Source organism: Carassius carassius, chromosome 39 (assembly GCF_963082965.1).
Source record: "Carassius carassius chromosome 39, fCarCar2.1, whole genome shotgun sequence".
In the NCBI taxonomy this organism is placed as follows: Eukaryota; Metazoa; Chordata; class Actinopteri; order Cypriniformes; family Cyprinidae; genus Carassius; species Carassius carassius.
Window position 1 is genome coordinate 15,770,298 of NC_081793.1, and position 22,549 is coordinate 15,792,846.

A 22,549-nucleotide genomic window follows, 5' to 3' on the forward strand; every position below is an offset into this window, starting at 1 on the left:
TGTAACATGACCGGACTGGAGTGGCAGATCTTTAAAGTAAAACATGAAAAAGTTGTGTTGCATGCCTTTTGGCTCTTCTTCAGCTTTGGAGGTTTTCCCATTAGGGTTTCATATCGAGACATAGCCAGAGGGAAGATGTAACTTGGCTCTTTTTCTTTTTGTTGAACTCAGCACTCTCAAGTGTGTTTGTGTTCACAAAGAAGGTGCTTGTACTTCAAATTGCCCCTTTGAGTGTATGTGTGTATGTATTTCTGTATGTGTGTAGTGTATAGTGTACAGACTCAGAGTGTCTGTGTTGTAAACCAAGCTGAACTCAAAACCTCTGAGTCACTCTCTGAGAAACCTAATGCCTCATTTTATTTAGAAAGCTTTAGTAATCTATAGTTTCCTCTTTCTCCTGCTTTCATTACTGAATATTCTCTAAATCAGTTGAAATGAATAGTGGTTTACTGTCATTTCCATATTCTTTCATTATTACATGGTTTGCTATTTGTGCATGAGGTCGACAGTGAGAAAGGGAAAAATGGAAACTAGTGAGGAAAGTGTGGAAATTGTGGCAGAGATACAGAAGATGAAAGTTGCTGTGGTTCTTAAAGGGGGGGGGGGGGGTACAATGGTGTTTCATGTATTCAGAGTTGTTCACTGTGTTAAAGAGATGGATTCTCATGCTAAACCTGGCCAAAGTTTTAAAAAATAATTTAGAAAAATGACTGAGAATTTCTGAGTGTATCAAGTGCCTTTATGTGTTCTGGTCATTTGAGTGAAGAATGTTTTATAAACAAGGCCCAAGTCGACGCTGGATTTGCACATCGTTGGCTATTAAAACATGGAGCGATCCCAGTGATTAAAGACCCCATTCATGTAAGTACAATTGCATCAGATTTATGTCTTTTATTGGAAATCAGCACATAAGGGAATATATGTTAATGGAAACAACACGAAACATCAGTATTATAGCTCCGCCCACCGCACGCCTCCAGGAGCTCGGCTTTTTCCTGAGAGAATCGGAAAGCTGTATTTTTCTTTTATAAATATGATAAAACTGAAGACTTTTTGGATATATGAAGGATGCAGTACTACTCTATAGGTACTCAAGATTAACATGAGATTAGGTGAAACTGTGTATGTTATGTACCCTTTAACACTCGTGACCATGTCACAAGCGGAGTGGGATTTGATTAGATTGATATGGTTGGTGTTATTCGCTTGGTGGAAACTCTGCTTAAGCATTTTGTGTTTAGGGTGTGTTGTCGCAGCCAAGGTAAGGTCTTTTTGCAAAGACTTGTTTTATGGCTAACAAACAGATGCTAGAACTCTTAGCATGAATAATGAATGCACTGTGAGCTATAATTGTTTGTAGCTTTTAAGAATAACCTATAGTGATGTGTCATTGCTGAGATTTTCTGTTTGACTGACCCATACCTTACAATCTCCTCAAAATTGCACCAATAATCAAATAGAAAATCTGCAAGCATATATGTAATCATGTCTGAAACAGTAGTGTGCAAAGATCTCTCTAGTGTAAGTGGATAATGCTAAAAAATACTGGTTCAAACAGATCTTGTGGTAAATGTAGGCAATCTCTATTTCCTGTTGAATTTGTATCTCTACTATCTTATACAAAACAGCTGATGTACATAAAACCTTCTGCCTTTGGCCAAATTCTTTCTGTTCTGAAAACAAGCACCATCTGTGTTTTTGGGTTATTGATCCTACAGGTGTATTTATAAGCAGTGGTATTTTAAGCTTTGAGGCAACTCTCATCATTTTACAGTAACTTCTTTTCTCTCTGCCACTTGGCTTGCTATGTTGTGCCTGTCCTTACCTATTTCATGCATTCATTTTAATTTGCCAGATAAATAGAGACAGGTATTAAAGACCACTCACACACATTTACTGGACTGCATAAAATACCAACAACAATGTGATGGAAACAGAAGGGGCCCACTTGATGTAGGAAACACTCTGTAGTCCGTGGGGAAAGTGACAGTAACTAATAGATTGTCACTTCCTGTGGCGGGTCAGAAATGGAGTAAAAGTGAGTCAGTCTTTGAGAGAATATATTTCAATGTTCAGGCAGTATGCTTGCGTGCACAAACAAAGTCACACACCTATTTACTTTTTATGCTTTCCCACCTTTTCATGTTATTGTAACCCACTTTCCACCAATTCCAATTTATTTTTAGTAGCTGAGTATGATTTTTAAAGTGACGGGAAGAGCACGTGCAGATCGGAGCCCTCTCCTCAGACAGCATGCTAAATACGCATACTATTCCTCTTGCTTTGTTATCTGTAAGGCAAACTCGTGAAGTGCTCCTCATTACAAACTTTTTTAAGGACACAGAGATGTGTTCTAAGGCCTCCAGACCTGTCCTTTTAAATAATTTGTACATTAAGGTCAATGTCAAGTTATGATTTATGGGAATACTTGCTCTCTTTTCCTGTATTACATCCTTGACACACCCACACAAAGCCCAGAGGCTAGACATACTGAAACTTCAAGCTTAGCGTGCTTTCACAGTACAGCTTTTTCATCTGCTTTTAGTCTGTTTGTGTGAAAGTTTGGTTTGCTTTGGTTCGTGAGAAAGTGGTTTTCTTAAGTAATAAAATAAGCAGCAATTGTATTTTTAAGAATGTTTCATGAATCTGGCCCGTAGTTGTTCCTCAGACCGTGTGTTCTAGTACAGCCAAGCTGCTTTCACTGTAGTAGTGTCACCTGTACATGACACTTCTGTAGATGAAATTCTCCTGTTCCAAAGATAGCAGTCTTCAGTGTTTGATGCTTTATCTTGTGTTGGTGGTTGGTGCAGGTGGTTTATTAGATCCAGATTAAATTCTGAAGAGGACCATTGCCAGTGTTTGAATGTGTATGTTTGTGTAGGTGTAAGTGTATGTGAGGTGTGAGTGGTAAGATCATGGCATTCTTTTTGGGATTAAACTACCCAGGCATTTGCTGCTTTAGATGATAAATACCCTCATATACATGGTCTAGCTAACAGCAGGATTGGATTTGAAAGCCAAGTGAGTAAATGGTTATGACATTTTATGTCATATGATGTTATTTTAATTTTTCCGTTCTCTTTGGAGTGTTACAAGCTTTTGGTGCATAAAGATCTGTAAAGCTGCAAAGACTAAAGTCTCAAATCCAAAAAGATATTCTTTATAAAAGTTAACCACTAACCTAACATGCCCCCACGTCTACGTCACGATATGGAAATATTTGTATAACGCAGCCCAAATATTCAATCAAAGAAAAAAGGCATAACTTTTATTCTTGCTGTTGCCATCGCCACCATGTTGTGGAGTCGCTGAGTCTTTCACTGTGAAATCAAAACTACTTTTTCCAAAAGAGGACACAACTAGAAATCAGTGGTTACGCTTATTTACAACACTCTTCCAGAACAGTTCAACCGAAATATTCAGATATGAGCTGCACATTTTATGGAGGATGAGGACTGTTTCTTGAACCAGTAGCCTACAATGCGTCTGTGGCACAAAGGCTGTTTCTATTAAGTAGGGCAGTTCAAACTTTGCAAGGACAGTCTGGCACTTCTGGCTCACAGATATTTTATATATATTTATTTATATATTTTATATTTAAATAATTTGCCAATGATGATTCAAATGCGAGTTTTGAACAGTGTAGAGTGGCGCTTGTTGTTTCTCTGATCACAAATGCAGATATGGTTTTATGTTTACATTATGTTATGCAACACAACGTGTAAAAAGACAGTAGGGACATAATCAGTAATTATGTCCCTACTGGATGCTCATGCTGCTGGGAGATGGCATCACAGTGTTAAGGGGACATAACATTTCCGTCACACCCCTGAGGTATTCAGCCAATCACAACGCACTGGATAGCTGGCCAATCCCAGCACACCTCGCTTTTTAGAACGATGAGCTTTGTAAAAGTCTACGTGTTTCGGAAAGGCAGGGCATAGAGGAGAAACAACAATGTACATTATATGGAAAATAATGTGTTTTTTTTTTTTAGCTTAAACTGCATAAACACCAAATACACCAAATAATATTCTTTTTAGCAACATCATATGACCCCTTTAAAACATTAATACATAAAGGTTTCAGAGATGAGGAGAAAAGGATATATACATGTTAGATGGGGCAGTCATGGCTTAATGGTTAGAGAGTCTGACCCAAAGGTTACATTTTTCTCCATATTGTGCTGCCTTCGTTTCCATTTTGGTGGATATATGAGTTATGATATATGGCTTTTATATGAGTGAATATTTTATTGTGAGTGAGTCTGTGTGATTTTATAAACGCTCAGCACCCTCTCTCTTTTCTTTCAGTGTATGGTAATTGTTTGTTGGTGCTGTCATTCATCACTTTTACACTTGAAGCTTTGCAGATGTTTCTATTGAATGCTCTTTCCATCACCAGTCTCTCCTCAATAGTCCTTTCCAGTACTGCCATTGCTGCACACAAAGCCTCCACCTCCTATGCTATCTTCACAGAGAATGATGAGTATAATTTTACCAAGTTTACAAAATACAGAACTGATACACTGGAATGATATGCTGTATTTACATGCTACATTACATGAAACAACACAACAACAGAACAGAAAAAGAAACATAAAACATAATATAAAAAAAATAATAGAAGAAAAACGCAACAGTGGTCTTTGCCCATGGAGATTTGAAATGTTTGATTTTTAAATCAGTGTTACAGAGTGAAAAATAGTATATCTACGACTAGACTATCACAACAGAACCATGATTTTTCCATCAATCCATGTTTTTATTAGTGTTGAAGTTCAACATAGATGACACAGATCAGTGTTAATAATTGAGGGACTGCTGGATGTTGAAAGCTCATTGGCCTTCTCCCTGACTAGGGGCGAGGTTTGGTAATTTGTGTCTTCCAGGTGAAGTGCAAGTCTTCCACATTCTTATGCTTTCAATCTGTCTACTCCCTTCCCTTTCACAAACATTCTTTCACCTTCCCTTTGGCCTTGCATACTCTCAGTAGCCTACCTTTCTTTTGTGCAGTCATTTGGTAGGTTTCCATTACATCACTATTTTGTCAGTCCAATGAATCCAACCCTATTTCAGATTCTGAAAGGTCGGTTTATATAAACCCTAAACTTTGCAATCTTTGCAATTCACATATTAATTTACATGTCCATTACATTTATTCTGAACAAAACGTCAGCATATGTGCAGTGCCCAATCCCCAGTTACTGCATACAGAACCCGAGAAACATAGCTACTGTCCCCTGCTATGTCTATGATGGTTATAGTCCTGATCTGTGTGTCGACTTAGGGTCAGAATTAACATTATGGACACAAATTATATTTATGTGACTCATCTTAACAACTGTAATTTAACAGATAAAATGAATGAGCTTTCATATCTCAATGGCCATGTCAGTATTGTATATTTTCTAATTTTCTCTCTTATATGAACAAGATCACATATCAGGAATGCTATCTCTGGATCAGAGCTGCTCCTTAGCACTCCTTGGCTTTAACCCCTCCCCAGTAAACAATGTGAAAATCTGATCCTAAATTAGTACTCTGCACAAATACATACTGTCGGATCTCTGGGGGTGGACTTCCTCCCTGAGGTCTGATGAAAATCAATGTTGTGGTTCTGGCCGAGTTTGGCTGAAACATTTATCAAGATCATCTGATTGAAAGTGCCTGGATCTGAGGAAATGAAGGACTGTGTGATGTCCGCTATACATTGAGATGATTTGTATTAGATTGCTGTGTTTAGCAATCCAGGGAGAACCAGATAAAAACGCATTGGGAAAAAAAAACAGATTGGGGATTGGGGGATCATACATTTTACATACAGATTACTTTCTTAATTGGGTCTCCTCCCCCCACTGGGCCAGCCAGCCATAAGCAACATGTCTGCAGTTTCAGTCTGGCCAGATGGTGGACTGAGCCTCAAAGAGGTGGGGTAGTCTGACAGAAGGAGGTGTGTGCGTTGAGGGTTTATAGATGGTTGTGACTTGTAGTCCTGCTGGGCCATCCTCTCCTTCATACATCTATCTATCCATCCATCTGACTGTTTGCTGTGGACAGTTGGAGTTAGGGATGGGACGATAACCGGTTTTATTGATAACCGTGATAAAATGTGCTGAAGGTTAGTAATATCGTTTAAAAATGAATTATCATTAAAACCGTGTTTGATTATCGCGGTTTTAATAACTCACTATTAAATCATGTCCAGCCAGCAACAGTCTGAAGCAAGCGCAGCGCACAATGTTTTTTTTTGTTTTTTTTCGAGAAGGAATGGCGAAAGTCAGTGACTTTTCTATGCTTTTCTATGCTTCTACACTTTTCATTGTAAGGAAGGAAATGCCACAGAATTTAATCTTTCTTTAAATTAAGTGCATAGAGTTGCTTGTTTTATTAGTTGTTTGTTGATTATTAAATATAAAACTTGCTGAAATGTTTTCAGTGTGAGCATCAACTATTTTTGAACACTTTCCTCTCGTTTCAACAAAACCGTGATAATATTGATAATCTTGATAATTTTAGTCACTATAATCGTGATATTAAATTTTCATACCGTCCCATCCCTAGTTGGAGTTAAAGAGGCACCCTGACTATAGCAGCTGGGACTTGAGACTGGGATTGGGGGAGGTTCATGTGTATGTTATCAAGAATTGGTATCAAGAAAAACAAGAGGATGGAAACAAATATAATTGGACTGAAAAAGTAGGAGGACTTAAGGGTAAAAGTAGGCAAAAATTACAATGAATCTGACTATTCTGGGAAAACAGAGTTAGGGATCAATGCAAAGTGGATACTGTATATATCAACAGAAAGAAAAACAGAATGAGCTTCATGCAGCTGCTTGTTTCAGGTGATAACTTGCAGATGGGTCTTTAACATTGTCCACCCCATAAATTCTAACAAATGGACTTGGATGGATCCAGGTTGGACTCTCTTGGTCATCTTGTCCTTGCCAACACTGTACTTGGTACTCAGTGTGCTTTGACAATTTCAAATACATCTGAACTGAATTTAACTTTTAGTTCTGAATGATGAATGAAGTGGTTGCTCTGAAGCCCTTGGAGAGAAAATAAATTAACAAATCTGACTACAATTTCAGACTAAACTACGTACAGTACATTTTAAGAACCTGACGTATTGCTTTGATAAAAAAATGAACTTTTAATGTTCATATAATTGTGCTTATTGATTACTCTTGACTGAGCATACATCATTGTAAAGGAAATAGAAAGCAAGAACATAATGTGGCCTCATCTGCAGTAGTCCGGAGTATTGTGTAGGATGAGCTGTTTTTTTTTTAAATTTTTTTTTTATGTCAGTCTTCTTTAGCTCGGTTCAAAAATATTAGATTTTGTAACACTTAGACTCTTTGCTGGACTAACTTGAAGTGCACTATCCAGCTGACTCTGGCCAACCCAAACACAGCACTAATGTATGTCTGAAACCCAGCCATGATATTACGAGTGAGCAGTGCATCAAAACACAGTCATGCTCACTCTGATTCTGACCTAGTTTAAAATACTCCTTACCATTGCTCTGTCTTCCTTTCATCAAGGCTTTCCTCCCCTGGACCACAGCCAGTGTTCCATACTGCCCATCCATATGTGCTACAGCTTTCCAGGCTTTCTGCACTATAAAATGACTCCGATGTCAAATTATGCAACTGCAGCTGAGCAGAGTGGCCTTTACCTCATAGCCATATGGAGAGTCTGTGAAGAATGACTGCTTGTGATAAAGATGATGACGATTTCTCCAGAGCTGTGTACACAGTTTTGGTTGCAGTTTAACAGCTCAGAAAGTTTCCATTATTCACATTTACTGCCTGTGTGTGTGTGTGTGTGTGTGTGCATATTTAATTTAATTTTCCACATGTGTACATTAGATAACATCTTATCAGGGGACAATTGCAAACTGGAGAACTGGAGACCAACCAGTGAAAATGAAGACAAGGTTTTTGCCACTGAGATGGTTGCTTTTCCCATTATATATGTTGACTGCTTGTTTATGTTGTTTTAATTGGATGCATCGCAGTTCATTTAATTCATTTATTTGAGTTTTAACACAACTGAGGTATTTACAACAGCAAGATCTGTAGCTACATACAGTCTCTGCAATCTGGCACAAATTCATATTTCATTGCAGTTTGCAGTGTACCTCTCTGTTTCCTTTCGGGCACTAGGGTATACAAAATAAACAACTTCGGTATACAAGGTGTTTTATCTTACTTATATTACGAGTTTGGAGTATTACAGGAGATAACATGGAAGACCCAAACTGTCTTATCAATCTCCTGTGGTCCTAAATCATGACTGTCTACTCTTTGTTAATTCCATAAGGAGGCTTTGGCTTGATTTGACTGTGTGTGTGTGTGTGTGTGTGTGCTCTTGTTTTTTTGAAATATCAGGACACAACTCTATATAATGACATGGGTATGACACAGGTATTACAAGGAGAGGGTGACTTATGAGGACATAACCCATGTCCCCATTTTTCAAAACGCTTATAAATCATACAGAATGAGTTGTTTTTGAGAAAGTAAAAATGCTTCCTGTGAGGGTTAGGGTTAGAGGGTCAGCCGTAGGGTTGGTGAATGGCGATAGAATATACAGTTTCTACAGTATAAAAACCATTACGCCTATGGGATGTCCCCACTTTTCACAAAAACAACAAATGTGTGTGTGTGTGTGTGTATTGGAGAAGATCAAAGCCAAATGTCTTTTGAAATCTTAGTCACTTCTCTGCTGTTTGGATACTGAGAGTAGCAGGGTTGCAGATAATCAAAAATACTCGGCAACATTCCAGAAACTTAGAAAACATTGTACAGCTATTATAAAGGTTCAGCAAGTCCTGCAAGTATTTCTGGGATGAAAAATAAATGTCAAACTGTTCATTCAGGACTCTGATTAATAGAGTACAGAAACAACAGTGTCTAGAGCATTCTAATTAATTTGACTCTGGAATTCAATCCATTTACTTTTGAGTTCTGGTAATCAAAAATCCTGTTGTCTTGCAGGTGTTGTGCATATGAATTTGGCTTGTGTATTTTGCCAATGAGGCCAACCACTTTAGTAATGAGGTGTTTCACCAGGACACAGATTGTTGCTGCATTCCTTGGAGACATGAAAACACATAAGCACTGATGATGAATGACACACAGGCACATTCTGTGAGATACACTTCAAAGGTCATGTGTTGCCCCTGACAAAACAGCCTTTGCTGTAATGAATGGTCTGCAGTGGAACTCAGAAGAAACAGTCATTCCACTGGCTACCAGGCTCTTTAATGCTTCATTAGAGTTCTGTTTGTTTAAAGCTTACCCTCCTGACAGTTACCAGTTTGTCAGTACGGGGCCTCCACCCTGCTTCCAACATCCTGAGCATGTGATGTGAGGGCCAAGCGCTATAAGAGGGGTATCACAGAATTGCTTTGTTTTGACGGCATGTCTGGAGCTGGGAAAAAGAGATCAAGTTTAGATGCAGTTTACGCTTAATGTCGTTTACAACAGATACCATTTCTTTCCATTCTGTTTCTTTGTCACTACCCACAGTTTGTGTATTTCAAATTAGCTGAAAATAAGCTGATATTTGAGATTTTTGACAGAAATTAAGTGTTTCACAGTTTTCTTTTAAATGGCTTGCAGCTCTATTGAATTGTGTGCACTGTATTGAATTACGCTGTTATAATGACCTCAAGGATTCAGTTCTGTGGCAGTCTAACCTTATTGTCTCTCTGTTGTCTCCTCCACATAACTCTCTCTAGATTGTCTGAATTGTGCCATGTGCCCCTTTTTTTACGTGTGAGTGGATAATAAACATGGCTTTGTCATGACCTTTATATGAGAAGCAGTTGACAGTGAAATACACAATTTATACCCCAACTGATAAAGTTATACAGGAAAGGACCTAAACAAACAGAACATAGATAAGTGTTATCTTAAAACACTCACTTGTTTGAATCGATAGTGTTGAAACTGAAACTGTGGGGAATGCAGGCGTTCAATTGTGTTGAAACCTCTTAGTCAACGACACTGTTGCTTTCCGCTGTGCTGCAGGCTTTGGGTGGATTTAATGTCTGCATATCAATTTGATTCTCTCCCCAGGATGATGTCAGAGTGTATAGTTGTTTCTGCACCGAGGCCAAATACATGGATCAGTGTCCAGATACAATATCCTGCTAACACACACGTGAATTCACTTGGCCACCCATAAATGTGTGCACTGTTCTGCAATCCAGACATACCTTTATACTGACTTGTAATTATTGTTATATTTTGGATGTTTAGGACCATACTCCCTGCATAACTGAATTCTTAACAATTATTAATAACCTTTTGTATAAAATAATTTCATATTTCAGTAATATTTCATACTTTGATTAAGAATCACTAATTCCAAATGTTGTTATGTGCCTTTATGGTCGGTATGTGAACCCCCAAGGTATGCGTTCAACCAGGTCTCTGCATTTCTCACACAGAACAACCTCCTTGACAGCAGCCAATCTGGCTTCAGAAGTGGACATTCAACTGACTGCCTTGCTCTCAGTTGTTGAAGCCCTAAGACTGAGTCCTTAGCCATCTTCAAGAATCGGCTTAAAACCCATCTCTTCCATCTTTATTTGACCCTCTAACTTTAGCACTCACTATTCTAATTCTATTCTTTAAAAAAATCGAACTACCTTTCTAAACTTTTTCTATTTTCTCCCTCTGGAGTCTAAGGGTATTTTTGGGGCCTGGAGAAGTTTTGTCATGCCCTGACATTTGTGCATTTTTCAGTTTCTTATAAATATCTAAATGGGTAAAGTCGAATCTCACTGTAAACAGCACAAACTGGGCTATAATAATATGTAAAATGCATGTATGTACATGATTGTGTTTTTGAGAAAAAAAATATTATGCGTGGTTAGTGAAAAACTAAAAATGTTAAAACACTTGAAAAAGGCAAAAAACACATAGAGAACATTGGTTCCCGGGACTTTTGAGAACTGGAGCTTGTAGCCTAGAATTTTTTTTTCTAAATTATGTGAAAATCATCTTGTTTACTCACTTACAGAAAACAATATATTGATTAACATTTTCTAAGACACTTTTTGTTGGTAAAAGTCATATGCGAGTAGGCGTCAACTATCATGAATATCATTGTGATTTACACCTGAGAAGACAAAGAGCTGCATAATGAGCTGCATAATGAGCCATTCAATCATCTGTGCCACTGAAAGGAAGGAGTTACAAGAAAGAATGTGAGAACAAAATAAATCTATATAATTTTATGTTTGTAGTTTATTTAGAATATATTTAATTATCACACAACATACTTTAATATCCACTTGGGGGAGCAGTTAAACAGTTTATCAGGAACAATCAAAGCTGACTTTCAAACTAATTTTTTGGCATCAATACTCCAGTCACACAATCCTTCAGAAATCCTTTTAACAATCTTATTTTCTACAAAAAAACATTTATTGTTGTTATTATTATCATCATTATTATTATTATTATTAATGTTGAAAAGAGCTGAGAAGATTTTATAGGTTTTTTAGGGGGAATAAAATTAAAGAACAGCATTGTTTTTACATTTGTTAGCCTACAGTTATTTATTTGTTACATTTATGTTATTTACATCAAGCTTTTGAATGGTATAGTATAGTATATTGAAACTTCATAATGTTTCACTTGATTATATATTTAGTCAGGAATTTTAGTTTGGAAAAAGTCTTTGGAAAAAGTCTAACTAGTAAAATGTTTACACGTTATGTGAAAACTAGTACAAGTATATAAATAAATAAAAAGAGACTTACTCATGTTTATGATCTCTGCTGAATAAAGTGCTTCATTCTTTTTTTCTGAGGAAATCCATTTCTCAAATCCTCAACCACATCACATCTTTTTGGGGTGATTAATGTCTTATTCCTCTCATCGCGAAGCAAACAGTAAAATAAAAACTTGAAGAACAGTCTCGCTGCTTTTTCTTCTGTGTGGGCGTATTCAAGCCGCGCGCTTCAGTTTGAATCTGAATAGCGCGTTCAGCGCGGGGGCGTGGTCACATTAGATATAATGAAGGGAGACATGAAAAACAGACATGGCGTTGTTTTCATATGGATTACTTTATCACAGAATATCGGTTTTCGGCGGCACTTGTTTAGTTTAAAAGTAGACATGTCAAGCTTTCTATAGATATCTCTCATGTATTTTCGTTGAGTATTCACGGAGTTACAGTTCATTTTAATGACGTGTTTGTAAATAAAGATCAGCGCAGACAAAGGCTGCAGACAGCACACCTTGTTTGTTATCTTTATTTTATAAGTGCACAAAGTTTTGTTGTTGTTATGTCTGTATCCAAAAAAGTAGACCCTTTACAGATTCGATTGATGTATTGCTCTTATCTGTACGATTAAAACTGAAAGTGTAATTTAAGTTCTTTTCGGGGTTATCAGGAGAAAATGACTCAAAACGCGTATCCGCGTTAATCGACTTCAGAGGGTTAAAAAAAACTACCTTTCTAAACTTTTTGCTTTCTATTTTCTTTTCATGTATTATACAATTATATATATATATATATATATATTATATATATATATATATATATATATATATATATATATATATATATATATATATATATATATATAAGACCTCTAACACTAACTTGCTCTATTCTTTTTCTATTCTATCCGTTTTCTTTTTATTTATTATAGGCCTATTATTAAAAGCCCTTGATACGTGTACTGTGTTTAAGCTAACTGAGACTTGTTATAGCACTTATATATCATTGCTCTTTTTGTTGTTTTTAATTGCTTCCACTGTCCTCATTTGTAAGTCGCTTTGGATAAAAGCGTCTGCGAAATGACTAAATGTGAATGTGAATGTAAATGAAACATGCACATGAGGAGCCTGAGAAAAATGAGTGCTGACTGAATCCTGAACTTCACACACATGCGCTGTATCCAGCTGTGGAATTGGAGAAGTGGGGCTACAGGGCGGAGAAAATAGGGAAAGGAACTAATTGGAGAGGAAGGAGGTCCTAAGAGGTTTTCGCCGAGCAAGACATGGAAAGAAAGTGAGAGATTTTACTTTAAGTCTCCAAGTAGCTCCCCATCGAAGGAGCAGCGGTCGCGATAAACAGAAAGCGAACAGAGCTGCTCAGTGTCAGGATCGAGGAGAGATTCAGGGGAAGTTTTCAGAGGAAACGAGAAATTGCCGGGCGGTAGCGAGCGGAGGAGGTCTGCTGCTGATTCTCACCGGGAGAAAGCGGGGAAAACAGAGACAGCTCTGTTGCGCGGATTTTAATGAAACACTGCAGCTGTCGGACACACGCCTGTAATCTCTACCTGCCCCGAGTTAGATGCGTTTGACTTTAAGATGCGGAGCGACCCCATACTCTTCGCCTCGAGGGGTGAGTGTCCAGTATCTCCATGTTGATTTTAATGTTGAACAAGTTTGTCAGTTTTACAGACACAGCAAGTAAGAAAATACTATATTCCATATAACGAATATTTATAGAATAAAGGCGACATTACCGGCTCGTAGGCTACTGGGAAGAGATGAGTTCACCCCGTGAGGCAGTTTTTCTCCGTTTCTTCTCAGCTTTTCTCTCAGTGTCAGGTCAGTTAGAAAAGCCGTTGCAATTTGAAATGTGAAGAGGCAGTAACTTATATTACTTATATTAACTTGTATTGATGATGCAAGGGAGACATGGACTGCTTATTGTTTGCTGTTTGTTTATTTATTTATTATATAACATTTTAAAGTGCTTGTTATTATTAATGTTCAGATTTGCATTTAATTAAATCTAATTGTTTTAAATGATATTTTAAAATAAGTATTAGCACACTAGAATAATTTACGTATGAGGAAGAGCTATTCCAGTCACTCATAATAACTCTGGGTCGATACAGGTGCCCTGTTATTTTCTGTCACAGAAGTTTGCACTTTCAAAAACACAACATGATATAGATCGGTAGGGCAATTTGTGATTGGTTGGTTGGCTTGCAGCTGTCAGGTGTCGGGTATCCCGTACGTGCATCACAGATTACACTCTGTTGGATATGACAGGGCCCTATTGTCCACAGTGGTTTAACATTATCTGAGTGCAGGGCTTAGTATTGGCTTTGGACTTTTGTATGTAAAAGGCCAAGTGTGGTTTTGCCAGTATTGTTGAGTATTATTACTAGGCTCTCTGGAATGCTTGATTCTGATTGGTCAGTCGCAGCAGTCAAACTTTAACTCTGAATGATTGTTGTCCAGTTGTCATTATAGTAAAAGACTTCGTCAGGTTAATGTCAGACCCCTTTGCTTTGTTTCAGGGTCCAAATCACACTGTTTAGGGTTTGTGTTAAAGACCATGTCCCTTATAAGCTTACTAGAAACTTCCAGGCAGATGTGTTGAGCCAAGTTGGAGCTAAACTCTACAGGACACTGGCCCTCCAGGATAGAGTTTGGAGACCCCTGGTGTATACAATGGCCTGGATGAGTGTGAGATTTCCCAGCCTGAAGTTGTTTCCCAGTCCAGCCCTTGTTTATAGTTTGATAACTTTCATTGTGTATAGTTTACAGTGCTTCCACCCCGTCAGATGCTCTGACAGAAAGGCTTGTGTGTGCCGGTGACGAAGACGCTAGAGCTTGAATAGCTGCTTCAGGTGCGTTCAATTGGGGTTGGAGCTAAACTCAGGACTGAGTTTGGACACCCCTGCTATACACCCACATCAAGTTTTTAAACCACAGCCAACCCTATTATTTGTATGGCCATCACATTAAAAACAAGTCTAAATCTCTGGATGTGCAAAATAATTATAAAGCTTCTCTCTTGAATGGCACATTTACTTCCCTTTTAGTTTCTTCATTTCCCTTGATATTCCGTTTTCTCACTTCTGTTTGTGTGTGTGTGTTTACTTTTTTTTGGCTATTTTTCTTGTAGCCAACCTGACTTTTTTACCAGCAGGTCTACTGTTATGAGAACTGCACCTTGTAGCAAAACAACCATCTCATTGTTATTTGTTTGCACACAATCAAAATATTAGTTAAATTCAAAATATTACATTAGGATAATCTGTTATTGTTGTTGTTTATCTTCCAGTCACTTTAATACCCACGATTAACATACATGTATTTTGTATAAATATTTTACAATACATTTTCTAAAGTGCCTAAGTCAAAATTAGTACAATATGTTTATAGAAAAATAATACTGAACACGTTATTGCATTATTATCATCATGTTTTTGTGGTGTTGTCTGCTATAGATCCCTCCTTTACTAAAAATCGATGTGAACATCTGTCTGCTAAATTTATTAATGCAACTTTACAATAGATAAAAATGATCTCCTTTAACATACAGTGTTCTGACTGAGAATAATAATGGGATGCTTATTGATAAACATTTGATCGATCTGACAACAACTGTGTCGTAAATGTTGTTACTTTTGCTCAAATAGCGTTATAAAAAGCTTATTTTTCAGGATAGATCAGCCAGTTGGCATGCACAGTCCTTAGCACACGTATCAGAGATCTGACTGTTTCTATAGCAATCTGGGACTTCTAACGGCAGCTGAAGTGATGTGCTGACTTTACTGATTAGCGATTGGCTCTTTTATTCAGGAGGCGTGGCTTCCTGTGATTGAGCGGCCATATTGAGCATTGCATTTTGCCCCATTCAGAACTATACGAGTTACACGTCTTGGCAATTCTATAGTCTTTGATATACTCCCTTGCCCTACTATGTAAGAGAGTTAATAGCTCTCTAGTCTCTACATTTTGTCCCTGAGGGGAGAGATTAGTGTATTTGCCTCTTTGGCAAAACAATTAAAGACAAATTTGGAACATTCTAAGAAAAAGGAATTCCAACCATTTTGTGACTATTAAGTGAAGTGGATTTTTGACAATCAATCAGCCAATACAAAAACTGACTCCAAACTTTAAAACGGTAGTGTACATATACTGCAAAAAAAAAAAAAAAAAAACAGAGATTCCCCTTCGCAAATTCTAGGTAGTCTCTAGGTTGCCTCTTTTTATGATTTTTCATTTTCTGCTAAATCACATGTCCAATTATTTATATGTTTTCCCCTAATAATGTCTTGGATAATGCATCATCATGGTAAATTCATAAATATACTAATTCAGCCCAAGTCCTGGCTCTCTGTGGTCATTAAAAATCCCATGCCACTTCTCGTTAAGAGTAGGGGTGTAACCCCAGTGTCCTGGCCTCCCGCATGATTGTAAAGTGCTTTAGGTGTACAACAATACACAATAAAGCGCTGTATAAATGCATAATTCATTCATTCATTCATTCATTCATTCATTCATTCAAGTTGTTGGTGGAAGGCAAATATGACTAAATATGACTGAGCATTCTTAAAAGCATTCATAAAAAAGTGGATGCAAACACTTTCCCAGGCACCATGGAGTCTTCTCCACCCTCTAAAAGGATGATTCTTAAAGGTTTCTGTTACTAGTGGCCCTTTTCTCCCACCCCACTGCCAACTGTGGTTTAGGAGTTAGCACTCTGTAATTATACACACACACACATACACATACTCATAAACACACAAGTACGCATTTATGGACAAACTTTCTAAACCGTCCTTTCATGATTGTTTTCATAATTCTCACCTCAGTATTTTCCTCATATGTTCATGTTAACACAAATGGAAAGTGCACACACATAATCAAACACAGAGATGAATGTCATCACACTAGAGTTATTCTCTTATTGATGATCCCGGTGCATTTGACATATGTGACTACACAGATGCTGGTATTGAAGCCCATTATTAGTGGGACAGTGGAGCATCTGTTCAATATTTTCTTCTGTCCTGTAGTTTTCTGCTATTTTCCAGGCATGTGTAGCCTGAGTGCTGCTCTGGTGTGCTCTGGCCTGTGGCAGTGAGCAGTAACCACGATGATGCCAGACCGTAAAGCAGCCTAATTTCACAAACCACAGACTAGTAGCTGCCTTATTCCCAGCTGCAAAATGTTTTGTTTTGGGCACCCAGTGCCTCTCAGATCTATGAGAAATTCTATACAGTATATAACTTAAATTGCTTATTTGGGTTCCAATGGGATGGAGATATTAACAGATGGACCACTTATAGAAATAACAATGTGAGAAACTGTGACAGTCAATATGGTGGCTGTCAGTCTTTAACTTAAAAGAACCAATCAGCTTACTGATAGAGTTTGTTTAATCTGAATCACAGATGTGAGTCAATTATATTATGTTCCTTTATTTTTTGTATGGACCTATTATTCTAATATTTTTCTTATAAAAAAATGCATTAACATGAGAAATAATGAACACTTCTTCTGCAATTGCACTGTTTTGCTGTTGCAGATGTTCAAAAGGTTTTTGCTGTTCGTAAGAAAAAAAAGAAAAAAGTAGTTAGATCAGGTTGTTAAATGTCATTTGCAACCCCCCCCCCCCCCCCCCCAAATTCTTAATTTGGATGGATAATGTTTATTTTTTGATGTATTGTCACATTTTATTACTGATTTGATATTTATTTTGAAACATAAAAACTGTTTTGGAGATTTCAGGTAGATAGAATTTGCATTTTGTATGTCAATTATTTAGATAATTGTGATATACCTGTCACCAAGATAGTTGACTCTTGATGTGTTATAAGAGAGAAATGCATGTTTTTCTTTTTAACTATCCCTCCTTCCATCCATATTTTCAGCCTCCAAGCTTGTGTTGTATCTCAGTCATCGCAGCTATTCGACTGGTTCCTGTCAGCTGACATCAAAGAAAAGCATTGCACTGGATGAGAAACGGAGGACAGATGAGCGAGAGGTTCATGTTTATGTTCTTGGCAGGTTTCTTAAGCAAAACGAGAGGTTGTGTGTTATCTCCTTTTTTCAAAGGGTTTATTGTCAGCTGTCATTTATTTCCCCTTCTGTAGTAAGAAAGAGGTAAGAAAAATGAATAGCTTCTTGGCTCAGTATGGAAATAGAAATGGAGAAGAGTGAGTGAGAGAGATAAAAGAAGACAGAAGCGTGAGTGAAGGATGTGGGATGGTGGGTACTCCACAGAAACTTGGCATGGGTTAGTGCCTGATTATATACAGTATATGGTAGGTCATAGATCATGTGTGAGCATATGGATTTAAACAGTTCATTAAAGAGAACTGGTTTAAGATCTGATGGAAGAGTTGGATAGGATGACAGTGTAAAGAGAAAGGTACTCTGTAATCTACATGCACACACACATTTCCTTTGGTGAATTTTAAGGATGTTGTTGATTCTCAGCAGCCTGGGTGGTGGACTGTAAACACATATACATACACACCTACGCAAATGTATGCACATACTGCATCAGCAAATGAATAATACTAGTTTTTGCACGCTGGAAGCATCACAATTGCTTTTGCAAACCACATCCCTCTATGTTATTGAATTTGGGTCGGAATAGTAGAATAATGTGATTTTTTGTTCAGGAGAGAGACTATGAATGTTGTTTATTCTGAAAGTTCACTAGGTCAACTTGTCAAACTGGTCCTAGACAACCACCAAACTGAATGTAATTAATTATTTCCCTCTGTCAACACTGAATTAAAATCAGCTTTGCTTGTTGAAACCGTCTCTGGTGTGGCATCAACATTTTCTCTGGTTGTTTTGGCAGGTATTTGTAGAACAAGCCTAAAGTTCTCTGCAAAATCTAATTTTGCTGACTCTGAGACCTTTGTATTTTTGGCTGGGATCTGTTAATATGTCCTAACTTGTCATTCCTCAGCTGGAGGGGTGTCACTGTTTTATAGGAGGGCTCTTTGGACGCATTTCTTGCTATCTTTCATCATTTAGTCTTGTTTACACTAGGGTTAGTCAATTGAGAGTATGTGTGTAAAGAAGAATTAGAGTCAGAAAATTGTGATCATGAGTGGTTGTGATTGTTTAAAGTTTTCCCCTTCTCCTTTCTCTCTCTCTTTTTCTCTCTCCCCTGACTTTGCCCCCAAGCATAGTTTGGAGGTGGTCCTCATTTTTGGGTGGCACGTGGTGCTCTTTAATTTCTTTCTACAATTTAATTTAATTAATTGCTTGTTGATTGATAGACCGCTCTTGCAAAAGCCTGCAAAATGTACTTGGCTTATGTTTTTCATTTTAATCTTTGCTATAGCTTTATTTATTCATGTTTTAACTTGAGATTTTAAAATCGCCAATGAAACGGGGTGTGCAGTAGAATGCATGTGTATTTATAAAATCATATCACCTTTGCATCAAGCTAGTAGTTTTTGAGAATGGACAATTTGGACAAAACCCTGTATAAAAGTGTGCTGTACTATTGAAGTGTGCTGGTTGACTGTGGACAGCTCAATTGAGGAGCAGTTCATTCAGTTTGACACGAGAACATGTGATCTGAATTATCTAGCAAATCAAGAAGAACTCCAGTAATTAAATTCCTGATTTTCCAGGGCTGCAATTCACATTTGATAGCCTTTGATATCCCTCAGGTGCTGAGCCAACAGATACCCATAATTCACTCCTTTTTCCAGATACCAGCCAACATCTCAGTGCTGAACAAAGCACACACGGCCCATCTTTACAGTGGCAATATGAGAAAATCAACAAAGCAGAAGATTTGATGACACAAACGTATTAGTTTTTCTTCTGAATCTATTCTTATGCTTATTGAACATCAGATTGTATGTGTTCTTTTCAGCGATGGAGGAGTTGTTGGCAGAGTTGCGGGTCTTTCTGGAGTTGTTGGACAGAGAATATTTAACTGCTCGGGTGAGAGAGAAGAAACAGGAAATATTAAACATCCTGCACAGAGTTCTAGCCACTAGAGGTAAGCCCAACCCCCTTTAGCTGCTCATTTCACCTTTGACCTCATCTAAACTATTCACAGTGCACCATATCTCTTTTTTTCAATAATGTGAATGTGTTTTGATGTGTGTTTTGCTCTCTCAGAGCCCTCATGTAAGACAGAGATACACACCTCTCTCCCGGCCCCTCCTCAGATGCCCCTACCAGAGATTCCTCACCCCTGGATGGTAAGATATGTATATTAAATAAGCAGTTACTATAAATTAGGACTGGGTGATATAACAAAAAATATATATCACTGTAGTTTTCTTCTTCAAATATTAAAAATTTGTCATATCATTAATGTGTTTTATGGAATGATATTCCGGACTTTATTCAAAAGGAATTGCAAATTGTATTTGCAATTGCGTTTTCAATTTGTGGACGCATAAAATGTGACATAATCCAAACGCAAATGCAAATCGCGCATTACCGTTTGCATTTTCGTTTAAACGAACGCACAGTGCCAAATTTAAAATGGAAATGCAAAGTCCGTTTGCAATTGTGTTTTCCCATATCTTACGAGCTATGAGCCTGTCATATTTAAATAGCAATATTAATTACCACATTTGCCTTTTCACTCTCTCTGCACTGTGCATGTAAACTGCCAAAACTCAAATGGAATCGCAATTCCTTTTGCATTTGAATTTCCAACGTCTACACGGAAACCTGTCAATCAAGTGACAGGGGTGGGGCCATTTTATTGGGCGTGTTTGCATTGGGAAGTGAAGTCACTCAGGATTTTTTTTTTTTGTTAGTTATTAAATTAAAATGTCCCAAGAATGTTTGTATTTTTATAATCACCTATATAATAATACATAACAGCAATGTTTTGTTATATAATACTATTGAAAAGTTTGGGATCAGTGATATTTGAAATATTATCTTTTTTTTTTTTTTTTTTAAGTAATTTATTCCTGTGATGGCAAAGCTGAATTTCAGCAGCCATTATTCCCTTCATCAGTGTCACGTGATCCTTTAGAAAACACTGTGATATTTTAGATTTATTTTGATTAATTTGTTGCTCAAGAAACATTTATTATTATTATCTTTTAAAGTGTTATGCTGCTTAAAATGTTTGTGAAAACTTTAATCAATAGAAAGTTCAAAAGAATAGCATTTTGAAATAGATTTTTTTTGTAAAAATGTCAACGACTTTATTGTCACTTTAATCAATTGCTTGCATCCGTGCTGAATAAAACTACTTATTATACTTCATTATATCGTCCAGCCCTACTAAATTAAACATCAAGAAGGAAAACTTTGATTTCCTTACAGTGAGTTTTTAGTTTTGTTTGTTTGTTTTAGCATTTCTTGTAGTCCAGAAATAGTCCTTGTTGTCGTATATTTGGAAGCGATGTCGTCTGAACGCTGAATGCCACTGGCTGGTGGTTTGATGGTCTCTTTTTGTGAAGTGTTCAGTGTTTTTATATGATCTCTGTAAAACAGCAGCAGGAAATGTTCACATCAGTTTGATTTCTGTCACATGACCTCATAATTGGCGACACATGACCCTGATGTGGTCTCATCCGTCACATATGAAACAAATTATGCCATTATGTGCTCTTATGTGTGTGACACTTAGAGTAACAGTCATCTTTGTTTTAGAGCAGGAGTAGATGCATGTGATAAATAGTGTGCATGGGGGCAGGTGTAGATCACTCTCAAATGCACGCATCCTAGCACTTTGTTTTACAGTCCACCCTTTACACACTCAGCACTTTACAGTATAATTAGAAACATCCTTTCCTAGCTCAGCCACCCGTGCATAACCCCAGTGTGTGCGAGATTGGGGGCTGTGTCTGTTTCTGGAAGGTGTGATGGGCCAGGGATTTGTGGGATAGACTGTGTGAGATGAGAGGAGAGAAATATCCATTTACTACAGTCCAAGGTCATACCTGTGCCTGTGCAAAACCTGCCTGAGGAAAGGCAGAACACAACATTTCTTTTCCATTGCACTGTTTAGTTTCTCTTGTTCCTGCTCTCCATCAACCACACCCTCAACATCCTCTTCATCTCACCCTTTCTCTCTCCCCAGCTATGTGATGGTTTAATATTGCGTCAGTGAGCCAGGTTTATAAACTGACTCCTTGTCATATTCCTGCCAGACCTAATTCTGCACATTCAGTGTCTGTGTGTGTGTGTGTGTGTGTGTGTGTGTTTGAATAAAGCCTTCTATGGCCCCTATGAGTGGTCAAAACCACAGTGGCAGAGATTGAAGAAAAAGGATTGAAGCTGGGCATGTGGTAGTGAGATAGGGCCGTGGATCGGACAGCAGACACCACAGTACGCAAGGGGAAGAATCGTGTCTGGAGACTGTCTGTGCATGTGTGTGTGTGTTTGTAATTGAATTGTACTCTGTGGCTTTGAGTTTCTGAACATTTGCCAGCAAATTCACTGCAAATCTTCCCTGTTCATTTACTATAATGAACCCGGGGAGGAATTTTTGACTTTCTGTTGATGCATAGCTTTCTAAATGCTAATTTAGTTCTTTCAAGCAATAGTATTACTTACAGACAAGTTATGCTTACTGCACATGCATGCAAGGTTATGCTTACTGCACATGCATGCACAGTTTGGTCTGTGTACCTCCAATAGCCTTTATAAGAGCAACAGCAATTTTTAGTAATGAAAACGTAACTTTTATCCAACTTTTTTTCCAAAATAACACACCAATCAAAACCAACTAAATGTGAACATGATACAAAAGTGTTTAATTTTACATTTATTACACCCAAGTTGCATTGCCCATACTGCTGTACCA

General features: G+C 37.6%; 1 protein-coding gene across 4 annotated transcripts in view; it reads left to right on the forward strand.

The window, feature by feature from the left end:
• LOC132121474 (actin filament-associated protein 1-like) overlaps positions 1-22,549 on the forward strand; it is a 57,381-nt gene that overhangs the window by 10,329 nt on the left and 24,503 nt on the right. Inside the window, exons 1-3 of one of the 4 annotated variants that reach the window (XM_059530885.1) lie at positions 13,026-13,384; positions 19,640-19,768; positions 19,891-19,973. In XM_059530885.1, coding sequence (XP_059386868.1) covers positions 13,351-13,384; positions 19,640-19,768; positions 19,891-19,973 — 246 coding nt within the window. In that variant the 5' untranslated portion in view covers positions 13,026-13,350. Of the gene's footprint in view, positions 1-13,025; positions 13,385-19,639; positions 19,769-19,890; positions 19,974-22,549 lie in introns of those variants that run through there. The other 3 variants (XM_059530884.1, XM_059530887.1, XM_059530886.1) reach the window with 3 other exon arrangements.